Source organism: Ovis aries, chromosome 9, assembly GCF_016772045.2.
Source record: "Ovis aries strain OAR_USU_Benz2616 breed Rambouillet chromosome 9, ARS-UI_Ramb_v3.0, whole genome shotgun sequence".
In the NCBI taxonomy this organism is placed as follows: domain Eukaryota; kingdom Metazoa; phylum Chordata; class Mammalia; order Artiodactyla; family Bovidae; genus Ovis; species Ovis aries.
In genome coordinates this window covers 28,167,192-28,194,560 of record NC_056062.1, presented here as the reverse complement: position 1 = coordinate 28,194,560, position 27,369 = coordinate 28,167,192, and the positions used below count along the sequence as shown (strand labels likewise).

Genomic DNA, 27,369 nt, shown 5'->3' with positions numbered 1-27,369 from the left:
ATGTAGGAGATGTGGCTTTGATCCCTGGGTCAAAGGAGAAGAGAAGGAAAAGAGAAGGAAATGGCAACCCACTCCAGTATCTTGCCTGGGAAATCCCAAGGACAGAAGAGCCTGGTGGGCTGCAGTGCATGGGGTTGCAAAAGAGTTGGACACGACTTGGTGACTAAACAAGCAGCAGCAGTCAGGCCAAGATTCAAACATACCTAAGTGATGGTTATGTAACATTTAAGTTTGGAAAGCATGGGTATTCAGAATGTACTTTATGCGAGGATCACAAATGCTCTTTTAGCCTTCAGGTTGGAAGTGGATTTTGGACTGTACACACGGATAAGGTGACTTTCAAAAGATTCATAAAAAATTACCTACTTAAAAAAAATTTACCTACTTAATAAGGAAAAAAATCCTCATGATAATTTCCTATCATTCTGATGATAACTATTTGCTTCTACAAGAGTCAGCTGACCAAGCCTTCTGTCATTTTAGCAATATAGGAACTCATAGTTACCAATAAGCAGTTAAGTGAAGAATTATCTTCAGGAAAGCAATTTCCCACATATTAAACTGATTTTCTTGAGTTCTTTCTAATTCGATGTGTCTTTCAAACAGCTGAATTTGTTGATAGCAGGGAGGAATGTCAAGGAAAGTCTTGGTTTTATAGTGGAAGAAAGGTAAAGTATATTTACCTTATATATTTACTCTGATCATTCAGAGTATTGGGGAAACAAGATTTGGAGACCGGGAGTTTAGCTTTTCCTTTCATCACTTATGTACTGTGATTTGGCCAAGCCACTTAACCTCTTTAAGTTTCATATTGTTATTTTTACAATCCAGGTACTTTTGAGTGTCAAATGATGCCTGTGAAAGTGTTTTGACACATAATTATTTCATTAACAGATAAAACATATTTGGGTTGAAAAATGGTGACAAATACTGTACTTGTATAAACTCAGCAAACTGCCAGGAACTTTACATTTCATGAAGACATTGTCCTATCCCTTCAGAGATTTGACTGACTTTTGACTTGTTCAGGGTCCCGAGCCTGGTTAGTGGCAGCCAGAGTCTGGGTCTTGTAATCACCTAGTCTTTCCTACTACACCACTGTCATTCATCATTCATTCAATATAGCTTTATGGACGATGAATGGATTTGTACATTTCTTAGGGTTCCCTGGTGGCTCAGATGGTAAAGTGTCTGCTTGCAATACGGGAGACCCAGGTTCGATCCCTGGGTTGGGAAGATCTCCTGGAGAATGAAATGGCAACCCACTCCAGTATTCCTGTCTGGAGAATCCCAGGGACGGAGGAGCCTGGTAGGCTACAGTCCATGGGGTCGCAGAGAGTCGGACACGACTGAGCGACTTCACTTCACTTCACTTAGTTTAAAATAGGCAGTACAGGGTTACAGTAAGGTGAACAAAGGCACTGGTCTTAGCTCTCAATAAATTCTAGGAAGTTTCAGGGCTTTTTTTTTTTTTTTCCGTAACAAGGTCCATCTCTCACCTGTGAATCTTGCCGACTTCTACTGTTCCCTCTAGAATGCCTGTTCTGGACAAAATTCATGTAACTCGCCGGAAGGCCTTGCTTGATTCACTCCAGGCTGTGAAGGACTGCCTCCCGTTTCCATGGTAGGCCCCCCCCCCCCCGCCCACCCACTTTTTCAGGGCACTTATGACACATCTCTGTTTATTTTGCTTTGCCACGCACCCTTCACCGTTTCTGATTTTGAGAAGAAAAAAAAAGGGGCAGCGCGCATACATGTATCTTCAGCCTGGGTACAGTGACAAAGTGCACAGTTGCCTGACAATTTGGGGTAAAGGAAGGGAACATCGGGCATATCCCCTCCTTTCTTCCTCTGCCAGACGCCTACCCACACCTTCTTGCAGATTCAGCCGCGAACGTCACGTTCTCCACGCACCTGTAGCTTTTTTTTACCGCCGCCTACCACACGGTAGGCACAGGCCAGAAAGGCTGTGTCTGATTCCTCTCTCTGACACCTGGGCCCGGCACGTAGCGACCCGTCCACAGAGCGGCCAGATGAATGGAGACTTGCCGAGGCGGCGAAAGCACCGCGGGGTTTCCTCGGAACCAGCTCCACCTCTTTCTGGGTAGGATCCCAGCGGCTGGGCCCGTGACACTCAGGGCATGACGCCCACCAGCTCCACTCCCTCCAGAGCCAGCCAGTGCCTTCCCATCCGCCCATCCGGCAGCCAGCCCCCATCCCCACGCCCCCACCCGACACCACGCAACCTCGTCCTAGCGCCTCTCGGGGCGTCACCGCGCGAGCCGCGCCGCCTGCGATTGGCCAAACACGGCATAGCGCCATCTCGGCCTACAGCGCGGCGCTCGCTCTCATTGGCTGGCGGCGTCAGGGGGCGGTGACGGTGGGCGGAGCCCCGCCCTCTGGTCCCTCGCAGGGGTCGAGCCCAAACGCCGGCGAGGCTCACGCGGCCGGGCGACTAACAGGGCGCCAGGCGGTTACTCTGGTTACTGCGGAAGCGCTGCGCTGGGAGGGCTGCCGCCGCCGGCGAGGGATGCTGATGATGAGTCGGTCGGGAGCCGCCGCCGCAGCTTCTCTCTGAGAGGGGAGCGCCCTGGAAAGTGCCGTTCAGCTGGGTGAAGGTTCGGGGACCGGTGCCTCGGGAGCCGCGGGGAGGAGGAAGTCTGGAGGTAGGGGCTACGCTTCCCAGTTCTGGAGCCGCAGTCTCGAGTCCGAGGCCATCTTTGGTGGGAGAAGGCTGCCCCGTCCGACGTTTCCCTTTGAGCGTGGAGGTCCCGGGCAAGAGAAGAAGCTCTCTCCGCGCTGTCTCAGCCCTCGAGCGTTCCGACCCGGTGAAGCCGCAGTTCCCCAGCGCAAGATATTTCTTTGATGTTTGTCTCCCTGTTGCTCTCCCAAAAGGACACCTGCTGCTAGTGAGAGCGAAGAGCAATTTCACTGCACGACAAACCAACAGCAAAATTTAATACATTATCCGGAATTAATCCCCCAGGATCCCCAGCTCTCCCAGCACCTCCCACCCCCCCATAGATGGATTGCTTGAAAGGGGAGAGTCTGATCGGGAGCTGTTGGAGATTTTTAAATACTCTTCTTTAAATCCTGGAGAACGTTCCCGTCTTCACGTACTTTTATACCAACTTTATACGATTTTGTAGATTCCTCTGATTTGAATTGTAATCCTGTGACGGTGTTTCCTGGACTTTAGCCGGTCCCGCACGCTCCTTTTTGGCAACACATTTTGGGGAGAGCTCTAAACACCAAAACCCTACCGGGGGGAAAAAAAAAGGATCTCCTGACGTTGATCCGGAGTCACCGAAGAAGCCTTTAAACCATGTGGACTTTTCTCGGCATCGCCACTTTCACCTATTTTTATAAGAAATGCGGAGACTTCGTGTCTCTGGCCAACAAGGAGCTGTTGCTGTGCGTGCTGGTGTTCCTGTCGCTGGGGCTTGTGCTGTCTTATCGCTACCGGAGCGGGGCCCTCCTTGGGCGCCGTCAGAGCGGCTCCCAGTTGGCGGGCTTCTCCTATATTCTGTCAGCCTTGCCTTTCATTGGCTTCTTCTGGGCCAAATCCCCCGCTGGATCAGAAAATAAGGAGCAGCTGGGGTCTAGGAGGGTAGGTTGAATTCGAAGTGGGCACATGTATGAGTGTCTTGTATTAAAATTAGGACTGGGATCACCAAGATGTAAATACAGTAATTTAAAGAGTGAAAGGCTGCAAGTTAGATATTCTGGTACGAATTCTGACATAGATGGTTTTGGTGTTTTTGTTTTGTTTAAGCTCTTGACTGTTCTTGACTACATCCTTGGCTCTCTTAGAAATGATGGAAAACCTTTGTTTCATTTAGTGTTGGTGGTGCCGAGCTAAACAAACTGGGTTTGATTAAGGAAAGGTGAAATGTTCAAGTCAGTAGGACTGAATCACTGTCTGTGATGGAAAAATAGTTTTATTTAAATCCTTTGGTAAGGATTGTGTTTGAACCTGGGAAGGAAGAAGAAAGCTGCTGCAGGTAAGCCTGTTGCTAAGAAGGGACAGCTGCCTGGGGAAAGTCACAGAACAGCTGGCAGAAAGTCTTAGGCAGAACACCGTCTTCTCCCCTTACCAGTGGAGCCTTGAGCAAATCAGTGTCCTAGGTTAGGTGAATAATTAATGTTTGGTCCCTGCAGAGACAGTAGAGGAGGACAATGGTGAGAGATATGAGAGGGGGAAAAGATGGTTGAGGCCAGAATATTTAGGGCCTGTTGGCCTTGGGTGTTTATACTTTTCCCCAAGAGCACTGGAGGATTAAAGTATGTGAGTAATGATACTTGATTTTTACTTTTTATTTATTATTTGTTTAAGTCTTTATTGAATTTGTTACAATATTGCTTCCATATTTTGTTCTGGTTTTGGCCACGAGGCATGTGGAATTTAGCTCCCCGACCAGGGATCAAACCCACATCCCCTGCATCGGAAGGTGAAGTCTTAACCGCTGGACTGCCAGGAAAGTCCCTGACTTTCACTTTTTAAAAAGAACATTCTAGTTTCTGTGTGGAGAATGGATTGTAGGAGGCCAAGAATGGAAGCAGGGATGTGTGCTGAGACACTCTTGCATTAGGCCAAGTAAGGGATGACGGCGACTTGGTGTAAGTGAGTGTGGCCTACACAGCCATTCGCTCCTTTAGGGTTCCGGAGCCATATAGATCAACACAGTTTAAGAAGAGAGGGGGTTTGGTTTAGAAGTTTTGCTCCCCCACTGCTGACTGTGAGACTTTGGGCAAGTTACTTGCTTTCTGGAAGAGTCAGTTACCTCTTCTGTTAGGTGGAAACGGCACTAACCTTGCCAGTAGTTAGCGAATTGATTGATTTAATGTTTGCAAAATGCCTGGTACATAACTGTCTGGTAAATAGTAGTTATTCGTATTAGTCTCCATCTGTTAGGAACCTTTGGAATGGTGCTGAATTCAGTGATGGGGTGGGTGTGGGTTGGAGGAATGGGAATCTTTAATCTTCAATTTGAAGTCTTTGCTACTGTTACCTGAAATGATGTCCCTTAGGGCCACTGAGCGTTAGTCCAGGAGGCTGGAATGCCATCATACTGAAGAGAAATTTGGTGGTTGGAAGTTGAATTACAGCAGTCAGTATTGGTTCCATTTTGCAAATACCCCAGGCTCTCTGCTTATTTCCTTAATGTCTGGGAGTCCGTAGACTATATTAAGTTCCCATTAGTGCTTCATCTACTGACCAGGCTCTGAAAGGCAACTTTCTCCAGAGTTCTCCTTCCAGGATTGTGTATGTGTGTTTGGAAGGGCTAATAAACAATGGCTAAAATGACAAGTGAAAGTGGCTCAGGTGTTTCTGACTCTTTGTAACTCCATGGACTGTAGCCCTCCAGGCTCTTCTGTCCAGGGAATTCCTGTCCAGTATTCCAGGTAAGAATACTGGAGTGAGTTGACATTTCCTTCTCCAGGGGGTCTTCCTGACCCAGGGATCAAACCTGGGTCTTCTGCATTGCAAGTAGATTCTTTACCATCTGAGCCACCAAAATGACAGAAGGGGTTTTAAATACAGTCAGTTGTTCTGGCTATTAATACTGAGAGAAACAGTAGGTTCTGTTGTGAAAATGTAATTTTTCTAAGAGAAATGATTAAAAAAAAATAGTGGATAGGGCCCAGGTCATTATAGAGACCAGATGAATATTAGATCATAGAGATTTAAAATTCTAAAGGATTTTAGGTTTTCTCTCCTTCCTTTTTGCCTGACAAAAATGTTTGTTCTTATTCCTAAACTGGAGGGCCACTTGTTTGACCAAGTTCCCTTAACAGTATCAGAATGGGGGAAAAGGAAGGTAAATGTGTTCTTCCTTTTGGACGACAGAGGATGAGATGGTTAAATGACATCACCGACTCTATGGACATGAGTTTGAGTAAGCTCGGAGAGTTGGTAATGGACAGGGAAGCCTGGTGTGCTGCAGTCCATGGCGTCACAAAGAGTTGGACATGACTGAGCAACTGAACAGAACAGAACTTTTTGCTTGAGGGCTTCCCTGATAGCTCAGTTGGACATGACTGAGTAACTTTCCCTTTTTTGCTTGAGGTCTTTTATTAAAACCCTTTCAAAATGACATTTAACCTTATCTTAATTGTTAAGGTCAGAGAACCCCAGGAAGATGGTTCCTTGCAACTCTGTGTCTGAATGTATTCATATTTGTGACTCCACATACCAACAAAAAATGCTTACTATAATACTGAATTATTCATTAAAAAAACCAACTGTAATAGGTACTGTTATGCTCAATGGGCATAAATCTCTCAAAACAGCCCTTTTTCATCTTATAATCAAAGGTATGGTTTTTACTGTCAGCCCAACAGGTGATAGTTTTAATGCTTGTTCTTATTCTTAAACTGGAGGGTCACTTGTTTGACCAAGTTCCCTTAAGAGTATCAGGAGGGGGAGAAGGAAGGTAAATATGTTCTTATATGTCAAGGACTAAAACTGCAAACAGGTTGAATTCCAAGGGACAGAATGAGTTATTCTCTTGGAATTGTAAGGTATGTATTCTCAATTAATAGATCCCTGGCCAGAATTTGACAGTCTTTTTGTTGTATAAAAAGTGATTTTAGATTAAGATAGATTTTTCAGATGAAAATCGAGAGGGAGAAAATGAAGACAAATAGTGGAAATACCTAAAGGGTGCATGAAATCATATCAGAAGCTGTACATGATTTGTATCTGGTGGATGCTCAGTATGTATATGAAGAATTGAGTAAATAGGATAGAATTTTCCCTGTGAGACTTAGAAGTCCCTTGTAAACATGTGTTATAATTGGCCTATTGTGTATTTCTGAATATGTGACAGCATTTTCTAAATATATTTGGAAGATGGAACATAAGTTTAATTTTACTGGAGTATTGTTATCCATTTTTGTTTAACCAGTATTTAGATATTATTGTTTTTTATATATGATCTGGATTTAAAAACATAACTGTTCATTTGGTTTGATAATATTTAGGGTATAGTTTTTACCTAAGCTGCATGCGTTCACTGTGCCTGTATAGTAGTAATATGATTTAAAGACAACAAATGTGGCTACATAATTCTTTTTTTTTTTTAACAGTGCAAAAAAGGGACCAGTATTTCAGAAACAACCTTAATAGGAACAGCTGCCTCTACACTGACCTCTTCTCAAAATGATCCAGAAGTTATCATCGTGGGATCTGGTGTCCTTGGCTCTGCTTTGGCCGCAGTGCTTTCCAGAGATGGAAGAAAGGTGACGGTAATTGAGAGAGATTTAAAAGAGCCTGACCGGATCCTTGGAGAATTTCTGCAGCCAGGTGGTTATTATGTCCTGAAAGACCTTGGTCTTGAAGGTAGGTTCATAGTGATTTTTAGGAGTTATTGTGACATAAGCAAGCACTCTGCTGTGACTGGGGAAAGGGTATTCCATTTTATCTTCATGTATAAAGGTTATACATTTATCAACAAATTTGCATGAAAATGAAAGCAAAGGAGAAGATAAGCATGAGGAAACATGAAGTAGCCTTTGTGAGATAAAAGTGGCTAAAAAATTGTAGTGGTCAAAGTTGAAGACTGGAAAACTTCAACTTGGAATGAGGAATGAAATTTAGTGAAAGATGAAGTGAACTATCATTTGTAGAGTACATGTGATGTGTCTGTTTTAGAACCTTTTATTTAAGGATCATTCATCCATTAATCCAGTGCTTTTTAAATACTCCTCATTTAGGAAATATTTTTGCTGTTTGCTTTGTATGAGGTGCTATACTGGGTGCCAAGGATAAACTGGCGAATAAGACCAGTGATCCTGTCTTGGGGTTCAGAGAGCAAAATAGGTCTGGGAATTGAGAGAGAGCTTGCTTGGCATTTAGGGTGGGCATCATGTTGTAGTAATTACCAGCATTGATTCTGGCACTAGATTGCCTGGGTTTGACTACAGCCTAGGCACTTAAAAAGCTGTGTGATCTTGGAAAAGTTACTTAACCACTTGTGTGTTAAGTTTGTCGCTGTTGTTTAGTCTTTAAATCTGACTGTTCGTGCATGGACTGTAGCCCACCAGGCTCCTCTGTCCATGGGATTTCCCAGGCGAGAGTACTAGAGTGAGATGCCATTTCCTCCTCTAGGGGATCTTCCTGACCCAGGACTGAACGTGAGTCTCCTTCTTTGGCAGGCAGATTCTTTACCTCTGAGCCACCAGGGAAATCTCTCTCTAGTTTACTCATCTGTAAAAGAGGCACATTTAGAGTCCTTGACTCATAGGTTATTAAGAGGATTAATTGAATTCAAGCATAAAGATAAAGCAGTCAGAACAATTCCTGGTCTGTAGTAAGCGCTATGTAAGTGTTTGCTGTTTTATTCAGTGTACTGAAGAGGCGATCAGTGTAGTCAGAAAGTATTGGGTAATGGGGAAAGGAGTGGGACTTGGGATTGAGATTGGAGAGTTAGGCAGCTGCTAGTCCTGCAGGACTTTGAAGGCAGTGGAACAGGAGTATGACAGGATCCTGTTTATGCCTCTAAAGGCTTCAGAACTTGAGAGCTCTTCACAATGACGAACACTTCTTATATCCTGACTCAGTACCTACGTGTGTGCATGCTCAGACATGTTCAACTCTTTGCGACACTGTGGACTGTAGCCCGCCAGGCTCCTCTGTCTATGGGATTCTCCAGGCAAGAATACTAGAGAGGGTTGCCATTTCCTGTTCCAAGGGATCTTCCTGACCCAGGGATTGAACCCACGTCTCCTGCATTGCAGGAGGATTCTTTACCCACTGAGCCACCCGAGAAGCCGCTCAAGACCTACATATATTCCTAAATCTGAGAGTTATTTTACTTTTTAAATACTTGCATGATTTTACCCAAGTCTACAATTCACAGCTTGAAATTTCATTTCACAGTTTACCATTGAATCACATCCTGCACTTTAGTTCAGTCGTTCAGTCATGTCTGACTCTTTACGACCCCATGAACTGCAGTACACCAGGCCTCCCTGTCCATCACCAACTCCCGGAGTCCACTCAAACCCATGTCCATTGAGTCGGTGATGCCATCCAGCCATCTCATCCTCTGTCGTCCCCTTCTCCTCCTGCCCTCAACCCTTCCCAGCATCAGGGTCTTTTCAAATGAGTCAGCTCTCTGCATCAGGTGGCCAAAGTATTGGAGTTTCAGCTTCAACATCAGTCCCTCCAATGAACACCCAGGACTGATCTCCTTTAGGATGGACTTCACATCTTCTCCAGTCTTCTCCAACACCCCAGTTCAAAAGTGTCAGTTCTTCGGCGCTCAGCTTTCTTTACAGTCCAACTCTCACATCCATACATGACTACTGGAAAAACCATAGCCTTGACAAGATGGACCTTTGTTCGGGAAGTAATGTCTCTGCTTTTTAATATGCTATCTAGGTTGGTCATAACTTTCCTTCCAAGGAGCAAGCGTCTTTTAATTTCATGGCTGTAATCACCATCCTGCACTTAAAAGTACTTAAAAGCCTCAGCAGTGATGGAGACCAGCTAAGGAGTGTGTGCACATTTCTAGGATTCTATTTTGAAAGAATATGTGGATATTGTTTGGTGAATAGAACTACAAGACTGTGGTGGTGGGATAGCAAGAGTCAGTGTAAGGAGTCTAGTGGGAGCTTATTGCCAAGTCCAAATGGCATATGATGGTGGTTTGGACTAATACGTTAGCAGAGCACGTAAAGAGAAGTGGACAGGTTTGTGACCAAATTAAGAGAAAGGAATGGCTTGACTTAGCAAAGGATTGGTGTGAGGTATGAGAAGACAGGGTATTAAAAAATGATTCTTAACGTTTTGATTTGAACAGCTGGTGGATGCAATGCCATTTGCTGATAAGAACACCTAGAGAGGACCAGCTCTGAGAGGAAGTCGGGGGACCCATGGAGATAGACAAGTGGACTGTTTAGTTGAGAATATGAATCTCAAGTGTAGAGGAATGAGTGCTTTGAGCTGGCTGGGGTAGGTATTTCAGAGATGTCAGCATGTTTGTAGTACTTAAAAGCCACAGCAGTGATGGAGACCAGCTAAGAGTGTGCGGAGAAAAAAGAGAAGACAGAATAAACCAAGTCCTGGGAAACTTGACATTTAGAATTTGGGTGGAAGAAGAGAAGCTTGCTGGAGGACTGAGAAGGAGCCTGTAGAAGGACAGGAAAGAGCCAGGAGCGTTTGGTGTCCTTAATCCAACAGAGGAAAGTGTTTCTTGAAGGAGGGGATGGGTACATATCAAGAAAGGAAAGCAGCCATATCATGGTTTGCTAATGAAGGGTCAGGTCGGAACAGTGCATAGGAAGTGCCATGGGATTCGGCCATTTGGAAGTTGCTGTGAGACTGACAAGGTGTTTCGGTGGAGCTGCGTAGACGAAACCTGGACTGAAGTGAAAGGGAGGTGAAAAAATTTGAGGCTAGCAAACTACTCTTGAGTTTTTCTCTAACAGAAAACAGAAGCAGGGCAGAGGTGGCGTGTAGATGTGAGGATACAGGAGGGGTGTTGCGACACCAGATGGAGCGTTGTCTGTGGGGTAATGGAGAAGATGAGGCTGGCGGGGAGGTGACTAAGGGGCGACATTCACCCTTTCATTTAACATATTTATTAAGCATTGGCTATATTGTAAGTACTGTTCTAGGTGCTGAGGCTACAGTAGCGAACAAAACAGGTTCCAGCCCTCACGGAGCATACATTCTAGGTGCTCATGTAGAAGATGGTGATAAAAGATGAATCAATAAAATTTAGAGGATATATCATGGTTATAAGCGCCTCGGAGAAGACTCAGAAAAGAGAGACAGGGAGTGCACTTCTAAATGATGGAGCGGGCGGGGGAAGGGAAAGCCTTCCTGAGAAGGTGATGTTTGAGGGAAGGACTGAAGGGAAGGGGAAGGAGAGCCCCAGGGCTGTCTGGAGGAAGAGAAGCTCTCTCCAGGCAGAGAGAGCATCATGGGGTAAAGCCTGATGGGGAGGAGTGAGCCTGTGGCCTCTTTGAAGAGCAGGAAAGTAGAATTGTATTGAATTGAGTGGTTTAAATTAGAGGAAAGGTCAGATGGAGAATGGAGATGGATTCCCTGGTGGCCCACTATATGGATTAGATTTTTATTCCAAAGGGAAGCCATTGGAGAATTTCAAAAAGAGGAAGTTCCTAGATTTCACCTCTTAGAAGTATGATTTGAAGTATCAATTTAAAGTATTCTTATTAATGTGTAGAAGAAGAAGACTAGATCATGAAGTGGCAAGTCAGAAGCAGGGAGACCTGTTAGGAAGTTATTGTGGAAACTGTAAGTTGATGGCTTGGATCAGGGGCATGGCCATAGTGGTGGGGGACTTGGTCACATTCTGGGAATATATTTGGAAGAAAGAGTCAGTAGGACCTGTTGCTGATGGATGAGATGGTGAGGGGTATGAGAAAGAGGAGTCGTGGTATTTAAAGAAGGCTGCATGGCGTTGCCAAGAAAAGGCCTAGGACGACTCCTGGGGTACTCTAAGGTAGAGAGCAGGTCAGTGAGAGCAGGTGCTGAGTAAGAGGGCTGAGACTGGGAAGGAGCAAACAGAGAGGAGAAGCAAGAGGCAGCAGGGCCCCGGCCCCAGCGGAGAGGGCGGACTGCGGAGAAGGCAGGCCCCCGGCCTCTGCCCCTTCCCTGACCACCACCCTCTATGTGAGGGTCACCAGAGACAGGTGAGACAGTACCCTGAGGCAGGATTGTGTCACCTTTATCATTGAACATCAGGCGTGAATTTGATTGAGGTTTAGGATGCCATCCTCCTGACTGCCTGGTTAAGGAAGGGAAAGTGCCAAAGTCTATCATATTTGATTTCACCAATCAAATTGTGAGAGGCAGATGTTTCAAATCTTAAAGTAGACCTTATTTATATACTTTGTCTTAAGATAGCTTACCCAAGGAAAAATTTTACTGTGCCGCTACTGTATACTTTTTACATGTTCTGATTTTAGCACTTAGAAGTTCTTGCATAATATGAGTTAAGAAAAACAAGTTTATTTCAGTAGCTGGACAAAACAAAAGTGGAAATACTAGATGGGTTTCAAACATGGAAGCTGGTAAAGATTGGCAGTTTGCCGAGATCCAGATTGAATACACTGCTAATTGGCAGCTTCTATGATACCTGTGTACTTTTCTCTGACTGAATTTTAGCTGGAATAATTGAGAAAGCCAAACCAAAAAAACTAACTAACTTGGCTCCTAGGTGGGATGTTTGACAAGTATTCATCCAGCTTGTCCCTGACTGGACTTTAAGTGTAACTAAAAAGCGTATCAGAAAAAAGCTGATTTATTTTGATCTTGGCATAGATATGTGGTAAAATTGTTTATTATAAAGTTTTCCTTTCATCAGAAATGAAATTATTTTAATAGACTTAATCCTCAATATTGTATTTTAATGTATTTAAATATATTTGTAGTATGTGACTTTTAAAATACATGCTAAATACATGCTCACAAACATTTTTTATCATAATTTTAAGCCTGTTCATAGTATTTTCTCAGTTAATACTTTATAATGTACTTTACCTAATTTATATTCATATTTAGGTTATTTACAGTTATTCTTTTTTTACATTTATTCTTTATTAGAGGTAACATGAATCTGTTTTTATATATAGTTTCAATAATTACTAAAAATATGAATTGTATCTTTAGGATGAGTATCTTAGATGGATTACAAGACTAATATTATTACATTAAAGGGTGCTAACTTCTTCTTGGTTCTTGATAGTTATTGCTGTACTTATTTTCTAAAATGTTACTAGTTTATGATATGACCAGTAATATATACAGTTTATCCATTTTATCATTATTTCACCAGCAACTTTGATAGATTTGGTGTCTTCTTGTTTCAGTTTTATTTCATTGATTTTTTTTTTTTAAATCAAGTTTTGAACATTGTTTTCCTGACATGTTCAATGTTTCTTTGTAGTATGAATCATCTGTACATTTTCCCTGTTATTATTAGGGTCTGAATATTTTTCCTATGAATTTTAATGAATAAATTTTATATGTATATATTTACCTTTTATGATATTACAAATTTGCTAAGACTGTTGTCTTCCGGAAGCATTAAGGTTCTGAAATAGTTCTGTTACCGTCCAGTCTTCCAAATGGCGTCATAGCTTTATGAACACAGAAACTCATTTTCCATGTCTGTGTCCTCTTGGTGGTTATTGTAACTCTGGGCATATTACAAAAAACTGACTTTTTTAAAAAAACTGTATTGTTTTGCAGATACAGTGGAAGGTATTGATGCCCAGGTTGTAAATGGCTACATAATTCATGATCAGGAAAGCAAAACAGAGGTTCAGATTCCTTTCCCTCTGTCAGAGAACAATCATGTGCAGAGTGGAAGAGCTTTCCATCATGGAAGATTCATCATGCGTCTCCGGAAAGCAGCCATGGCAGAGCCCAAGTAAGGCTCAGCTTCCGATTTTGCTGTTAAACATGTTTAACTTGGCCTTTGTACAAATACTGTTTTATACATTTTCATAAGTGTTTGGGTATAGGTTAGAGCATAGCTGTTGTACTAGAATAAACCATAAGTTAGAAGAATGTTAATTCTTCAGCCTTTGTTAAGAATATCATATAGATTGTTTGAATGATTAGAACTATTGAGAATTTTCCTATGATTCAATGTGTGATTTTTATGTGGTTCTCTGTGATGTAGACATTGTAATTAAGTTCATATGTGCTCATTTGGGAGTTGGAATTTGTGGTTATGGTGCTTTTTATTAAAAGTCAGGTCAGAGGAGTTTAAAGAGAAAATCCCTGTTGCATTCATACTTAGGACCTGGACTGACAGGACGAGCTAGGTGTCCCTCTCCCTCTCTCTCTGAATTATAATTGATGTACTCCAGTGCTCTTGCCTGGAAAATCCCATGGGTGGAGGAGCCTAGTAGGCTGTAGTCCATGGGGTCGCTAAGAGTCGGACACGACTGAGCAGCTTCCCTTCACTTTTCACTTTCATGATTGGAAAAGGAAATGGCAACCCACTCCAGTGTTCTTGCCTGGAGAATCTCAGGGACGGGGGAGCCTGGTGGGCTGCAGTCTATGGGGTCGCACAGAGTAGGACATGACTGACATGACTTAGCACCAGCAGTAGGTAAATTACAGATGTACAGTATAGTGATTGACAGTTTTAAAGGGCTTCTTCTTTTAATTATTAGCTTATATTTACTTCTAGTCCTGTACACTATAATTGCGGTTTAAGTTTTAAACATGAGAATCCTCATGTCATCAACAAAGGCTTGAAAGTGAAAGTGCAAGTCCCTCAATTGTGTCCAACGTTTTGCGACCCCATGGACTGTACAGTCCATGGAATTCTCCAGGCCAGAATACTAGAGTGGGTAGCCTTTCCCTTCTCCAGGGGATCTTCCCAACCCAGGGATCGAACCCAGGTCTCCTGTATTGCAGGTGGATTCTTTACCAGCTGAGCCACAAGGAAACCCAAGAATACTGCAGTGGGTAGCCTATCCCTTCTCCAGCGGATCTTCCTGACGCAGGAATTGAACTGGGGTCTCCTGCATTGTAGGCAGATTCTTTACCAATTGAGCTATAGGGGAAGCCCTGATAAAGGCTTAATGTTGGCTTAAATGTTGACGAAGCAAAAGGAGAAATGAATTGATTATTCTTAGAACTTGAAGAATTTGATATCCATGAAAGTAGAATATATTCATTTTAGAAAAATAGAAAAATACTTAAAAATATAGAGGAGATTATAAAAGTTATCCATGATATATTTGTTGTGTATATTCATCAACACAACAAAACTCTAGTGGGTATGTAAAATTTTTCTCCATGTATTTTATTTTTTAATGAATTGAGATAAAACCTCATGTTACTTTTTAAAATGCTTTTCTGAAAAGTCATTATATTAGTTACATATATTCCGTCTTAAAAAATTAGAAAATTATAACCCCAGCTAATTTTAAAACCCATTGATGTTTTTGCTTTTTGTCATTCCATCCCTTTTTCCATGGACATGTGTGTCCAGTTTAGGGTAAACTGGAGATAGGAAAAAGGAATTTTTCATTCCTTATTTAAATTTTTCAGTTGTACTACCAGAGAATTTGTTTATTTATCTTTTAGTGCAAAGTTTATTGAGGGCACTGTGCTACAGTTACTAGAAGAAGATGATGCTGTGATGGGAGTTCAGTACAAGGATAAAGAGACTGGAGACATCAAGGTGAGATGTAGCAGATATTAGCTTTTCCTGAGAGATTTTTATTTTCTTTTTCTCCTACTCCTTTAAGAAAAGTAGGCCCACAAATTTATTATTCATCAAATGGACTGAGATGTCTCCAAACTCTCTGCGCTAGATTGCAACACATTGTTCTTTAGAGCACTGCAGAATGCTGTTCAAATCACTTTGGAAACAAACTCCATGATGTTAACTGTATTAAAAACGGAAATGAGAAATGTACCCTAGCGGAGAGGTAGAGGGGAACTGGAAGATGCGAAAAGGAAGGATTCAAGCATGAAAGAAATAATTATAATATAAACTATTGTTGAAATAAGAAAGGTAAAAACTAAGAGACTCTCTGGGGAAATAGCTGAATAAAATAGTTTCTAGTATTTGTTCATGTTGGTTTAGAACAGAGGAGAAAGTCCAAAGTCTATCTGTTGATTCTTACATAGGGTAGCTACCTCCTAGGAATTACTCTAATGGGGGCGATTGCAAGGTAACATAAGTGTACAAAAATTCTTCTGAGCCATAGCCATTGATTGAAAGCACTATGTGGGGTTAAAAAATTCTAGAATGTGACTAGTCCTTGGAATTTGTAGTGTGATTCAGTTTTCTTTGGGCTGTGCTTGCTTGTCGCAGTTTCCCCCCGTGTCCATTGAAGTGACTTAATCCCAGGTGGTTTGGAATGGTAGGACTTTGGTGGAAGGTGAAAGTATCTCTAAAGATGGGTCATTCATTAACCTCAGCCCACTTGAGAGCTCCTTCATGAGAGCATTGTCTCCAGGTACTCTATAATGTCCCATAATGTGTTTAAATTTGTTTATGTACACTTTAAAAGAACAGTCTTTCCACTGTGTATCTCTCACCATTTAGCTGAGTGTTCTTTGTTTCTGTTGTAGGAACTCCATGCTCCATTGACTGTTGTTGCAGATGGACTTTTCTCCAAGTTCAGGAAAAACCTGATCTCCAATAAAGTTTCCATTTCTTCACATTTTGTTGGCTTCCTTATGGAGGTATTGTAGAAATGCAATTGTAGAAGATAAAAGCAACTTGAAATTTGCAAGTTATTAAAAATATTTTATTTATTTATTTTCCTAGAATGCACCGCAGTTTAAAGCAAATCATGCCGAACTTATTTTAGCTAACCCAAGTCCAGTTCTCATCTACCAAATTTCACCTAACGAAACTCGAGTACTTGTGGACGTCCGAGGAGACATGCCAAGGAATTTGAGAGAATACATGACTGAAAATATCTACCCACAGTTACCTGGTAAGAATAGCCTTTCACTGCATTGTAATCTAGTCTGTAAGTCAGTCTCACCAAAGACTCTCCATCTCCAGTTCTCACTAAAGCTTTGTCTAAACTAGGCTGAAAGATGAGAATGGCAGCTGAAAAATTTCATCTAATCAGTCAGGTACAGTGGAGCTGAATAAACTGTTTAAACTAGCACATAAAAAAATCTGCACAGAAAATAAAATAGTTTCAGTATATTTTCTCACAGTAATAATAAAAGTGTAGTTTTGTGAGTAATCATTAATAGTGGCATATATGGTATTTTTAAGGTAGTCTGGATAGCAGTCTAGATATCTGAATTCTTGAAATATCTCTTATACGTAATTACTTTTTGTGCTTGGTCTTTGTAGAAATGATAGCTGCCACTATTGATTGTCTACTATGTAAGAGGTGTTTTACAAACATAATTTAATCTACACAGCCACCCGAAGTAGGCATTATCATGATCTCCATTTAGCAGATGAGGAGACTAAGATTCAGAGAAGTTAATTAGCTTCTCCAAACATAAACCTTTAGTAAGGGGCAGAGCCAAGGTTGAGAGCAGGTCTGTGTGCTCATATGTCCCTGCCCTGGGAACACAAGAGCTATAAGGGGTTTTAAAGATCTCTTAGTCTTGAGTTGAGTACAGAAAGGCTTCATGAGATTTAATGTCTTTGTTAAACCCTCACTAAAATTATTTTTTGAGAATGGGAAGGTGTAAGAAAGACATGTAACAAACATTATTAAGAATATTGATAAAATTGAAAGGAAAACTCTGCTCGCAAATTATGATTATAGTAATAGCAGATTATCCTGGATGTAAATACATTTGTTTAAATATTCTGGGTTTTCAAGTTAGTTTTTAAACTAAGGAACATTATTTTTTAAACTAAGCAAAAGCACTGTTTACTAACAGAATATCAGTAGAAATTAAGGTACACATGGACCAATTTAGATTTTTAATAATGACATTTTCAGTACTTCAATACATTTTCATTCAGTTAAGCCATTTTGAAGCTTTCAGATGGAAAGAATGAGTTATGTGTATTTAGGAAGAGGATAATTAATAATGTGGTATACTTAGCATTTTTTTTCTTTTACTGTAGATTGTTTTTTTCCCCCAGTCCAAAGCATAGCTGGAGAAGACTGCCCTTGTGATCAGGGAGAGAAACATTTGTAGGTTTATGTTCATATTAGTTAGGTTATGGAAATTCTGTTCATTGGAGGAAGGGAATAGTTTCAAAACAGTCATTCTGCTCTTGTTTTCCCGGATTACAATGGGAATTGTATGAAAAGCAAATTCATTTTCTATAAAGTGGAAGCATGAAGCTTTGAAACTGGGAAGTATCACAGAGATGAATTAATCTGTTTCATTCTAGATGAAGAAACTAGAGCTCCTCAAGAGATAGTACTATCTACATCTAACCCCTTTTTTTTTTTTTTTTACTGTACACATACCCTCCTGTTTGTGAATTGGTGGTATGTTTCATCTGTTCTTATAGAATATGGTGGTGACAATAAAATAGATGTTAAATATATACCTGTTGGTAATCATTTGGAAGAGAGGTGGGTGGTTTTCCTCCTTGTCTTATCATCTCATCTGGATTTCTTCCTCTAGGTTTTTGTTCATACAGCTCTGTATCTATTTACATTAATTAATTAGCCATCCCTTAGCAGGAACAACTATCTGCTTAATGAAGAGTTCGTTAATAATTAGTTCTCGATTTTTCACAAGGGATATTTGTAACAACAATCACAGATATGTAGTATGTGTTTGTATATACTTGAGGAGAAAATGTGATAATTTGAAATTGGAATGTTATACACCATTTATTTGGTGGGGTGGGCTTTATTGCAGATCACCTGAAAGGACCATTCCTAGAAGCCTCTCAGAATTCACGTTTGAGATCGATGCCAGCAAGCTTCCTCCCTTCTTCACCAGTAAACAAACGAGGTATTATCTTATTGGACCAATTTTATAAAAGATATTCCAAATATTCTAATTCCGTATTCCAAATGACATGTATGTGGTATAGTTTATAATGTGGTACAGAAAATAGATTATTGTAATTAGTGCATACCAAAATTAGTTTTATGATATTTATTATTTAGTATTGAGTATACATAGGTCACTGTTCGAGTACTGAAAATAAAACTTAATTAAGTACAGTCCTTAATCTAGAGAAGGCAGTTTTCCAGGGAGAGATGTAAATAATTTCAGAACACTGCTGATAAATGCTGTAATGAAAGCCCACTCTTGGTACCCCAGATTCACTGTGAAGGAGTGGGGTGTATAAGGCAGGGAGCAAGCCTGTGAAGCAGGAAGGGTAATTAGGGAAGACGTTGCTCTGGAGACAAAGCTGGACAGTGAGATGAGGGACTTCTGAGTAGGCAGAACAATATCTGCAAAAGCCAGCATGGCTGAGAAAAGCACTTAAGTAGCTTCCTAGACCCCTGGAGCATAGGAGAGGTGGCAGAGTGGTAGAGAGGCAAGATATTTAGCTTTAATCCTATAGACAGTGCAAGGTCATTGAAAAGTGCTTTTTTGTTTATAATATCTTTATCGAGGGATAATTCACAGATCACATAGTTCATCCATTTAAAGTGTACAGTTCATTGGTTTTTAGTATATTCATAGGTCGGTGGAACCATCACCACAGTCAATTTCAGAACGTTTTTATCATGCTGGAATGAAAGCATGTAACCATTAGTAGTCACTGCTCATTTCCTCCCAGACCACCATTAACTTACTTTCTGTCTCTCTAGATGTGCCTGTTCTGGACATTTCCTATAAATGTCATCATATAATGTGATCCTTGGTACCTGGCTTCTTTGAGCTTCATCCATGTTGTAACATGTATCAGTCTTTCATTTAGTTTTACAGCCAACTACTACCCCATGCGTGGATATATTACATCTTGACTATTCATCAAGTGATAGACATTTGGATTATTTCCACTTTTAGTTCATACCTGTATATGAGTTAGTGTGTGGACATTTATTTTCATTTTTCTTGGTTATATTCCTAGGAATAGAATTGCTAGGTCCTAACTCTCTCTAATGCTTTGAGCAACTGCCAAACTGTTTTCCAAAGTGGCTGATCCATCTTCCATTTCCATTAACAGTATATGAGGGTTCCAATTTCTCCACATCCTCGACAACAGTTATTAGTATCTGTCCTTTTGCCATAGCCATCCTAGAAGGTGTAAAGTAACAATAAAAGCAGAAGGTAGAGTAAGGATTTGGTAACATCTAGGGTTTGGAATACATGAAACTCAGTGATTAATGGTAATAAGAGAGTGCGAGGTCTCTTGATGGATTCCAGGTTTCAGGCTTAGGTATTTTGCCATGTATTTGCTGACATTGGACTTAGGGAAGTGTGGGGACATAATGAGTTCATTTCTGGACACAGCGATGTGACGGCTGGGAGGTCGTTGGAGTGGCCGAGTGGAGGCCCATTGGAAGCAGGAGTGTGGCGCCTGGAGGAGAGGTGTGAACGAGAGCTATTGATATGCTGTGGTTCCCAAACATAAACAGCTGTTGTTTGCTGTGGAGAGGCATGCGTCATAATGTGCCAGTCATAGAAATAAACTATAATACCAAGCAGAATGAAAGCCCGTGCCGAACTGCTGCAAAGAGCACGCTTTGGGGACATATCCCAGTTGGGGAGGAGGAGGAATAAAAGCTGGGTATGGCTAGTGGTTCTAGTGAAGGTATTACACTAATCCACAAAAAAACCTGGATTCAAATTTACAAGCTACTTTTTCATAAATTAATATATGTGTATTCTATAATTATATAGTATATTGTGACATTACAGAAAATAATCCATAATTCTGCCACCATACCACTTTTATTATGATTGTTTTATTTCCCTAAGACAGAAAATTAAATACGTGCTTTGTTTAACTGTCCCTCTAAGTCATGGGTCATGAGCCAGGCTGACAAAGGGCAGGAATCTTAGAGACAGGACCGCAGTCAAGAGGTGCTGTACCTTGAGTCAGATTGCAGAGCTTTCTGCGTCTGTGGTTTTGATGCAAGGGGCTGGTTCAATCAAGGTTTATTCTTCTAAATTACCTTCTGATGTGTTTGGAAAATCTGCATATTCCCTTAGAACCATATAGATCTCTATAATATGCAGGCAGCAAGTATTACTGTGAAATGCCAACAAATTCTTGATTTTTTCCCTTGTAAAAGACTTGCTTTTTATGCATGGATGCCTGTATGTTGGTTTTTTTTTTCATGAAAGAGGCCTTACACATATTTTGACATTGTCTTACTGAACCTTAGATTCACATGTGAGTTTTTTGAGGGCAGGGATCATGTTCCTGTCCTCACTGTATCCCTAGCATCTGGCACATATTAGTTACCTAATAAATAGTAATTGAATCAACTCTTGAATTTTTTTGCCTGGGTAAATTTTAGTCATGGTTTAGTATTAGTATTTTAATAGGTTTAGTATTTAGTATTTTAGTATTCTATTTTACTAGCTGATATTCATAATGTTTATAAATTATTAATAGAGTAGGTTTTTTTTGGGGGGGGGGTTGTTTTTTGTTTTCTTTGGATCTTAAAGGATGCTCCAGGATGACGTCATGATCTAAGTTCTCTTTTTACAGGTGTTCTTCTTTTGGGAGATGCATATAATATGAGGCATCCTCTTACTGGTGGAGGAATGACTGTTGTTTTTAATGATATAAAACTGTGGAGAAAATTGCTGAAGGGTATCCCTGACCTTTATGATGATGCAGCTGTTTTCCAGGTGAGATATTCTTTGACAAAAATATGAATGGGGCTTTGCAGAGGAGATCTGTACTTGGGAGTATGGTCCTTAGTAGTGATTCTTAAACAGTCTTATTCAGGACGAAGAATGTGACTTGCAACCTCTGAATCTTCTAGAATTTCTGGTTTGGAGATTACATGGGCCACTTAGCCTCAGAGATGTAACTTGTTCCTCTGGAGATTTTTATTTTTTTGATGGGAGTGTAAATGTTGAACAAGACATAATTTCTAGTAGATGGTCCTCAGGGTATCAGTTTAGGGGATTATAAACGTTAGTTTGTGCTTCTTTTTTTTAAAACCTTTATCATATAGTAGGTGATCTTTCTCTTTTTTAGGCCAAAAAATCATTTTATTGGACAAGAAAAAAGTCTCATTCCTTTGTTGTGAATGTCCTTGCTCAGGCTCTTTATGAGTTGTTTTCTGCCACAGATGGTAAGTGCAGCTATTTTGAATGACTGTTACTAAATTATAGATTTTTAGCACAGGAAGGGAACTGAATTACAAAAAGTTAGTAATTAGGCCAGAAATAGAAATGTTTCCTGAGTTTGCTAGCTTCCAAGTCGATAAGTCCTTTTTGACCCCATCCTTGAGCACAATTTTGGCTAATCATCATGTCTCCAACACTGTGTGTGGGAAACCGTTCCCTCTTTAGACAACCTTAGTAACAGTGCCTCAGTCATGTGGCATTATTCATTCCTCCGGTCCACGTCACATCACGCGTTCCCCAAATGCAGAAGATTGTGATGGAAGATCTTTCTGACCATGAATTAAAGGGCAAGGTAGTGTTAATCCTTTTTGTTCCCAGACAGTAGTTTCAATTTCTTTTCGAAACAGTATTTTGTAAAATTAAAATGAGCTTCGTGTCAAACCTAGATTTTTGTCTCCTATTAAAATGCACAAGCAGAAGGTATCCACCTTTTACTCATGTGAGATATTCCCACTTTACTACTAAAAGGCTTTTGTTTCTGTTTCCGTATGGTAGAGGGTGATGGTCAGTCTAACATGAAGGAAAACATGACTTAGAAACAGGGCTAGAGATGGAGGAAAAGTCACCCGTGCCACTTCCCGGCCGCGGCCATGTACACGTTAGTGAGTGGTGCTAGTGAAACGAGACCTTTAGGTTTTCAAGAATAAATGTAAGTCCCAATACAAAATAGAAAGTTTTTTTTTTTGAAAGAACATAACTCTAATCCCATTACCTCGGGTATTTGTAATACAAGAAAGCTATTTCTGTGACCTGGCTGGGGTGCTAGTGCTCCTTGCTTTGGTGATCTGATTACCAAGGATGACACAGTACAAATACTTCGTGCAGCCCTGCTAACCATCATTCTTGCTAAAACAAAAGACGTGTTGTGATTTGCCAAGCAAATCTCTCTTGCTAGTTGAGCATGAAAGTTACAGTGGCTGATTGGGCAAGAAGAGAACTAAATTTGGAGTTTTTCTAAGCTCTTCTTTCTAAGCTTTTCTCAGCTCTGTTTCTTGAGTTTGAATCTACCCACAAAACAACAGAGCTGTGAGATACTTGAAGGAGGAATGGGCTTTATTGGAGTAAAAGTTTACCTGTTGTGATCTTTTTTATCTATTGTAAAGAATAATCGAGGTATACTTGAAGAACATTCATTCTATACTATTAAAAAAAGGTTATTGACTATACTATGTTGTGAGGGTTTAATGAATTATTTTGAAAAGTGTAATAAAATTTTAGATATAAGGCATTATTATTCACTTGATAATTTACTGCTCAGAGATATGCCCCGGGCATCTTAGAGACCTTTATTCTGGTTTCTAGAATTGTGTTTTTGTAAGAAAAGAATGTACAAAATATTTGGCATCACTTAAATGAATTTACAACACAATCAAGGAGATAGCTTTTTAAATAACTCGTAACTTCCAATGCCTACATGTTTAGTAATTATTTACTAGCAGAAAAAAGTTTATTCATTTGTGAATTACTATGTAGTCTTCATTATGAAATTTAAAAGAAATCTTGGGTGGCTAAAATGCTAACACTAGATTTTTAAGAAATGTATAAGATGTAATAAATGTTACATATTCATTTTTTTTCTGACATATCATTAGTACCCCATGTAAATGTATGAGTATTTTGATTGAGAGTAATTTTAAACTTTTATTTTAGATTCCCTACATCAACTGAGAAAAGCCTGTTTTTTTTATTTCAAACTTGGTGGAAAATGTGTTGCAGGTCCGGTTGGGCTGCTTTCCGTGTAAGTTGGTCTGATGACACAGGAAACAGATACTCCAGATTTTCTTAGGACTGTTTGGTTTATGCTGTGCTGCTCAGTCGCTCAGTCGTGTCCGACTCTTTGCAACCCCGTGGACTGTAGCCCACCAGGCTCCTCTGTCCATGGGGATTCTCCAGGCAAGCATACTGGAGTGGGTTGCCATTTCCTTCTCCAGGGGATCTTCCCGACCCAGGGATTGAACCTGTATATCTTATGCCTCCTGCATTGGCAGGCAGGTTCTTTACCACTAGTGCCACCTGGGAAGTTTGATTTATGAATCACTGCTAATTGCTCTACCTGCTGCATGTCATCATTTTATTATTGATTAGTATCCCAATCAGAATGTTCCCAGGGAAATGAAAAAGGCAGTATTCAATCCTGCGTTTTAGTTCTGGGCAACAGTGTTGATCCTGAGTTGGTGAGTAGATGAGGCTAAAACCCTTGATTAAATGAGCAGCTTGCTTTTTTGCCTGTGGGTTTGTGGCCCTGACCTGATACATGGGAACCATGAATAATAGAGGTTTATATTTAACATTGAATTCTATTGACGTATGGAACTCAGTTCTGATGGTGCAGACATATGTAGAATTATTCTTAGAAAGTCTGCAAAGTGAAATTCCTTAAGGCTTTTCTCCTTTGTCCACGTTCTGAGTGTCAACACTGTTACCTTTTGAAAGATCTAGACTCCATAGGCCAGGCTATTTCAGGCCGAGATCTCAAGATTAATGAAAGAAAGCAGCTCAGGACATACAATTCATATAAACTAAGATAAGTGACCGGCTTCTCTGACAGGAGGGAGTCAAGTCAAAGTAGTTTCTTGTAAGAAAAAGTTTTTAATTTGTCCCTTGACCAGCAGATACAAGCTTGTAAAAAGTCCCCTAAAATGTTGAGTGTTTATTTACCTTTATAGATGATACACAGTTGGAATCTCTATGAGTCAGTTTTAATTTTGGGGTCTTAATTATATGTATATGTGTTTTTTCCCATTACAGATTATCTCCCAATCCTCTGGTTTTAATTGGACACTTCTTTGGCGTCGCAGTCTATGCTACCTATTTTTGCTTTAAATCGGAACCTTGGATTACAAAACCCCGAGCCATTTTCAGTAGCGGTGCTGTATTGTACAGAGCGTGTTCTGTAATATTTCCTCTGATTTACTCAGAAATGAAGTACTTGGTTCATTAAGCTTAAAGGGGAACCATCTGTGAATGAATACTGGGAACTCGCCAAGTCTGCAGTGACTTGGAAGAGAGTGTATATAGCACAGTACTCCTCCCGCTTCTAAAGTGGGAATTCTTGGACCAAGATTGGGATTAATTTGTTTTCGAAGTTATTTTGTATATAAACATACATGTAAATATATACTTTAGTTTGCAATTTCAAATGAAGGGTAAAATAAGATATTTAAAAGAAATGATTGTTACCATAAATTAGTGCTAACATTGAGGAGCTGCGGTTTGTCTTTTGAATTCAGTATTTGGGATGAGTCACTGTGGGACATGCAAATAAAATGAAGAATGAACTCTCAAGTCTTTTTTTTTGGCCACACCCTGAGTCATATGGTATCTGAATTCCCTGACCAGGGATCCAACCTGAGTCCCCTCCATTGGAAACACAGAGTCTTAACCACTGAACCACCAGGGAAGTCCTCTTCTTTTTGTCTGTTGCTGTGGGCTTCTATATATAACTTCATGAAAAAGAAAACCAAAGTGGGATGGAAAAATGCAGAGGAAAGCCTTTTCTGTTAAATAGCTCTTGACGTTGGGGAAGTTGCTGTAATATATCTGGACCTTATTTTCCTCATGTATCCCTCTATTTCCCCTCACTTATCCAATTGGATAAGGTTCTGAGTTCCTGGAAAATGTCACATTCATATAAATAGGGAATCAGGGCTTTCTATAAATTCCACTGTGTAACATTAATAAGCCAGGCTAGTCTTATTTCAAGGAACAGTGAACAGGGCAGTACACTGGAATGTATACCAGACTGTACATTGGATGGTACGCTGGACATACATGAGTGTATACTGGACTCAACACTGGGCTGTACACTGGACATACACTGGGTTGTACATTGGCCTGTACATTGGATGTACACGAGTGTATATTGGACTGTACCCTGGAGTATATACTACGCTGGGCTGTACGCTGGATGTATATGACTATTGGACTGTACACTGGAGTGTATACTAGATTGTACACTGAACATACACAAGTGTATACTAGACCATACACTGGACTGTACATTGGGCTGTACGCTGGACATACACAAGTATATATTGGACTGTACACAGGACATGAGTGTATACTGGATTGTACATGATGTACAAGAGTTCACTGAACTGTACATGGATTGTACACGGGATGTACACCCGAGAGTACCCTCAACTGTGCACACGATGGGTGGCACACAGGTTGTGCCCGGGATGGTACTGCACTGAATACTGGGAGGTACCCTTGGACGGTACATGAGGTATGTCCAGTGTGTCCCACTGTGTCCCAGATGTTTCCAGATGTGCTTCAGCTGTGCATGTGGACTATACACCAGATGTGTCCAGCTGTGTTCCAGATGTGTACTGGACTGTAGACTATACTGTACACTGGACACAGACTGGTGTATATTAGACTGCATACTGGATGTACACTGGACTGTAAACTGGAGTGTAAAGAAACTATTTTCCAGTACATCATGGGCACACATCCTTTAAACATACATATGCAAAATGCTAAGCTCTAATGATTTGGGGATTTAGTTTATTTTTTAATATAAATTTATTTATTTTAATTGGAGGCTAATTACTTTACAATATTGTATTGGTTTTGCCATACATCAACATGAATCTGCCCTCTGACTTTTCCTTGAGGTCCAGGTAGACAACATCAGTCTGTTTTCAATTTCAAGATGCCAAAAAAATTCAAAGGTTAACTTGCTTTCATTTTATTACAATCGAAGATAACTAATTCTAAATGATAAAATGTATGGTTCAAAACCCAAACACCCCGCAACTGAACTTGGTATAGATGTATGTTTTCTATGCATAACTAATATTTTTCAAGGAGAGAGTTTAAACAGTTGTAAAGAAGTTCTCATACAAGTAACAATACTTTCGAATCTCTTGTGTTTCTATCAATTTTCCAATACATGGCCCCAAACTAAAGCCTTTGGGAAACAGATGATGTCAAAACTAGTTAACAATGAAGAGATACTCTGTTCATCTAAAAAAAAGAAACAGTGAATGAACAAATAAGCACTTGCAATATCTGGCATAATGCCTTAAAATCGGTCCGACTTCACTGTTGCTGTTGTTCAGCGACTCAGTTGTGTCAGACTCTCTGTGACCCCATAGACAGCTGCACGCCAGGCTTCTCTGTCCTTCACTATCTCCCAGAGTTTGCTTCACTGAGTTTACACTATGTTTGAAGAGGTTGTGGACATTCAGAACAGTATCATGAGACTTAAGTAACCCCCCAAATACCATTAAGGTAAATTGTTTCCCTTAAAAGAGCAGTAAAAGATAACTGGAAGTATTGACTACAGCAGATTCTAATCATCAGGGCTAAAATGACTTAAAGCTCTTATAATTAACATTTTTCACCTTTTAAAAGTTGCAATTTTCTCAGTTGAGGAAATTTTTCACTTTGCCTTGTTTTAGCACAATGTATGTGGGCTTGGTTTTGTGAAATTTCCCTCTAACTAATCCTATACTTCTATTTTCTGGTTAAAAATACACTTTCTTAGAACTGGCCTTTTTAGTATCAGCTGTCTTTCTTTGGGGGGTAGTTTTTCATGAAGAACTAAAAAATCTCACTTCATATAGTTACTGTGATTACAAACGAAAAACAGCAAGGGGCTTCCCAGGTGGCTCAGGGGTAGAGAACCCTCCTGCCAG

General features: G+C 40.4%; 1 protein-coding gene across 1 annotated transcript; it reads left to right on the top strand.

The window, feature by feature from the left end:
* The first annotated feature begins 3,286 nt into the window (after positions 1-3,286).
* Positions 3,287-25,000, top strand: SQLE (squalene epoxidase). The gene is given in 11 exon segments (NM_001104929.1): positions 3,287-3,610; positions 7,093-7,345; positions 13,229-13,409; positions 15,086-15,182; positions 16,082-16,195; positions 16,281-16,452; positions 18,314-18,409; positions 21,075-21,217; positions 21,573-21,669; positions 23,375-23,462; positions 24,473-25,000. Coding segments are annotated over 11 exon segments (1,719 nt in total). The 5' UTR covers positions 3,287-3,325; the 3' UTR covers positions 24,666-25,000.
* Positions 25,001-27,369: the final 2,369 nt, after the last annotated feature.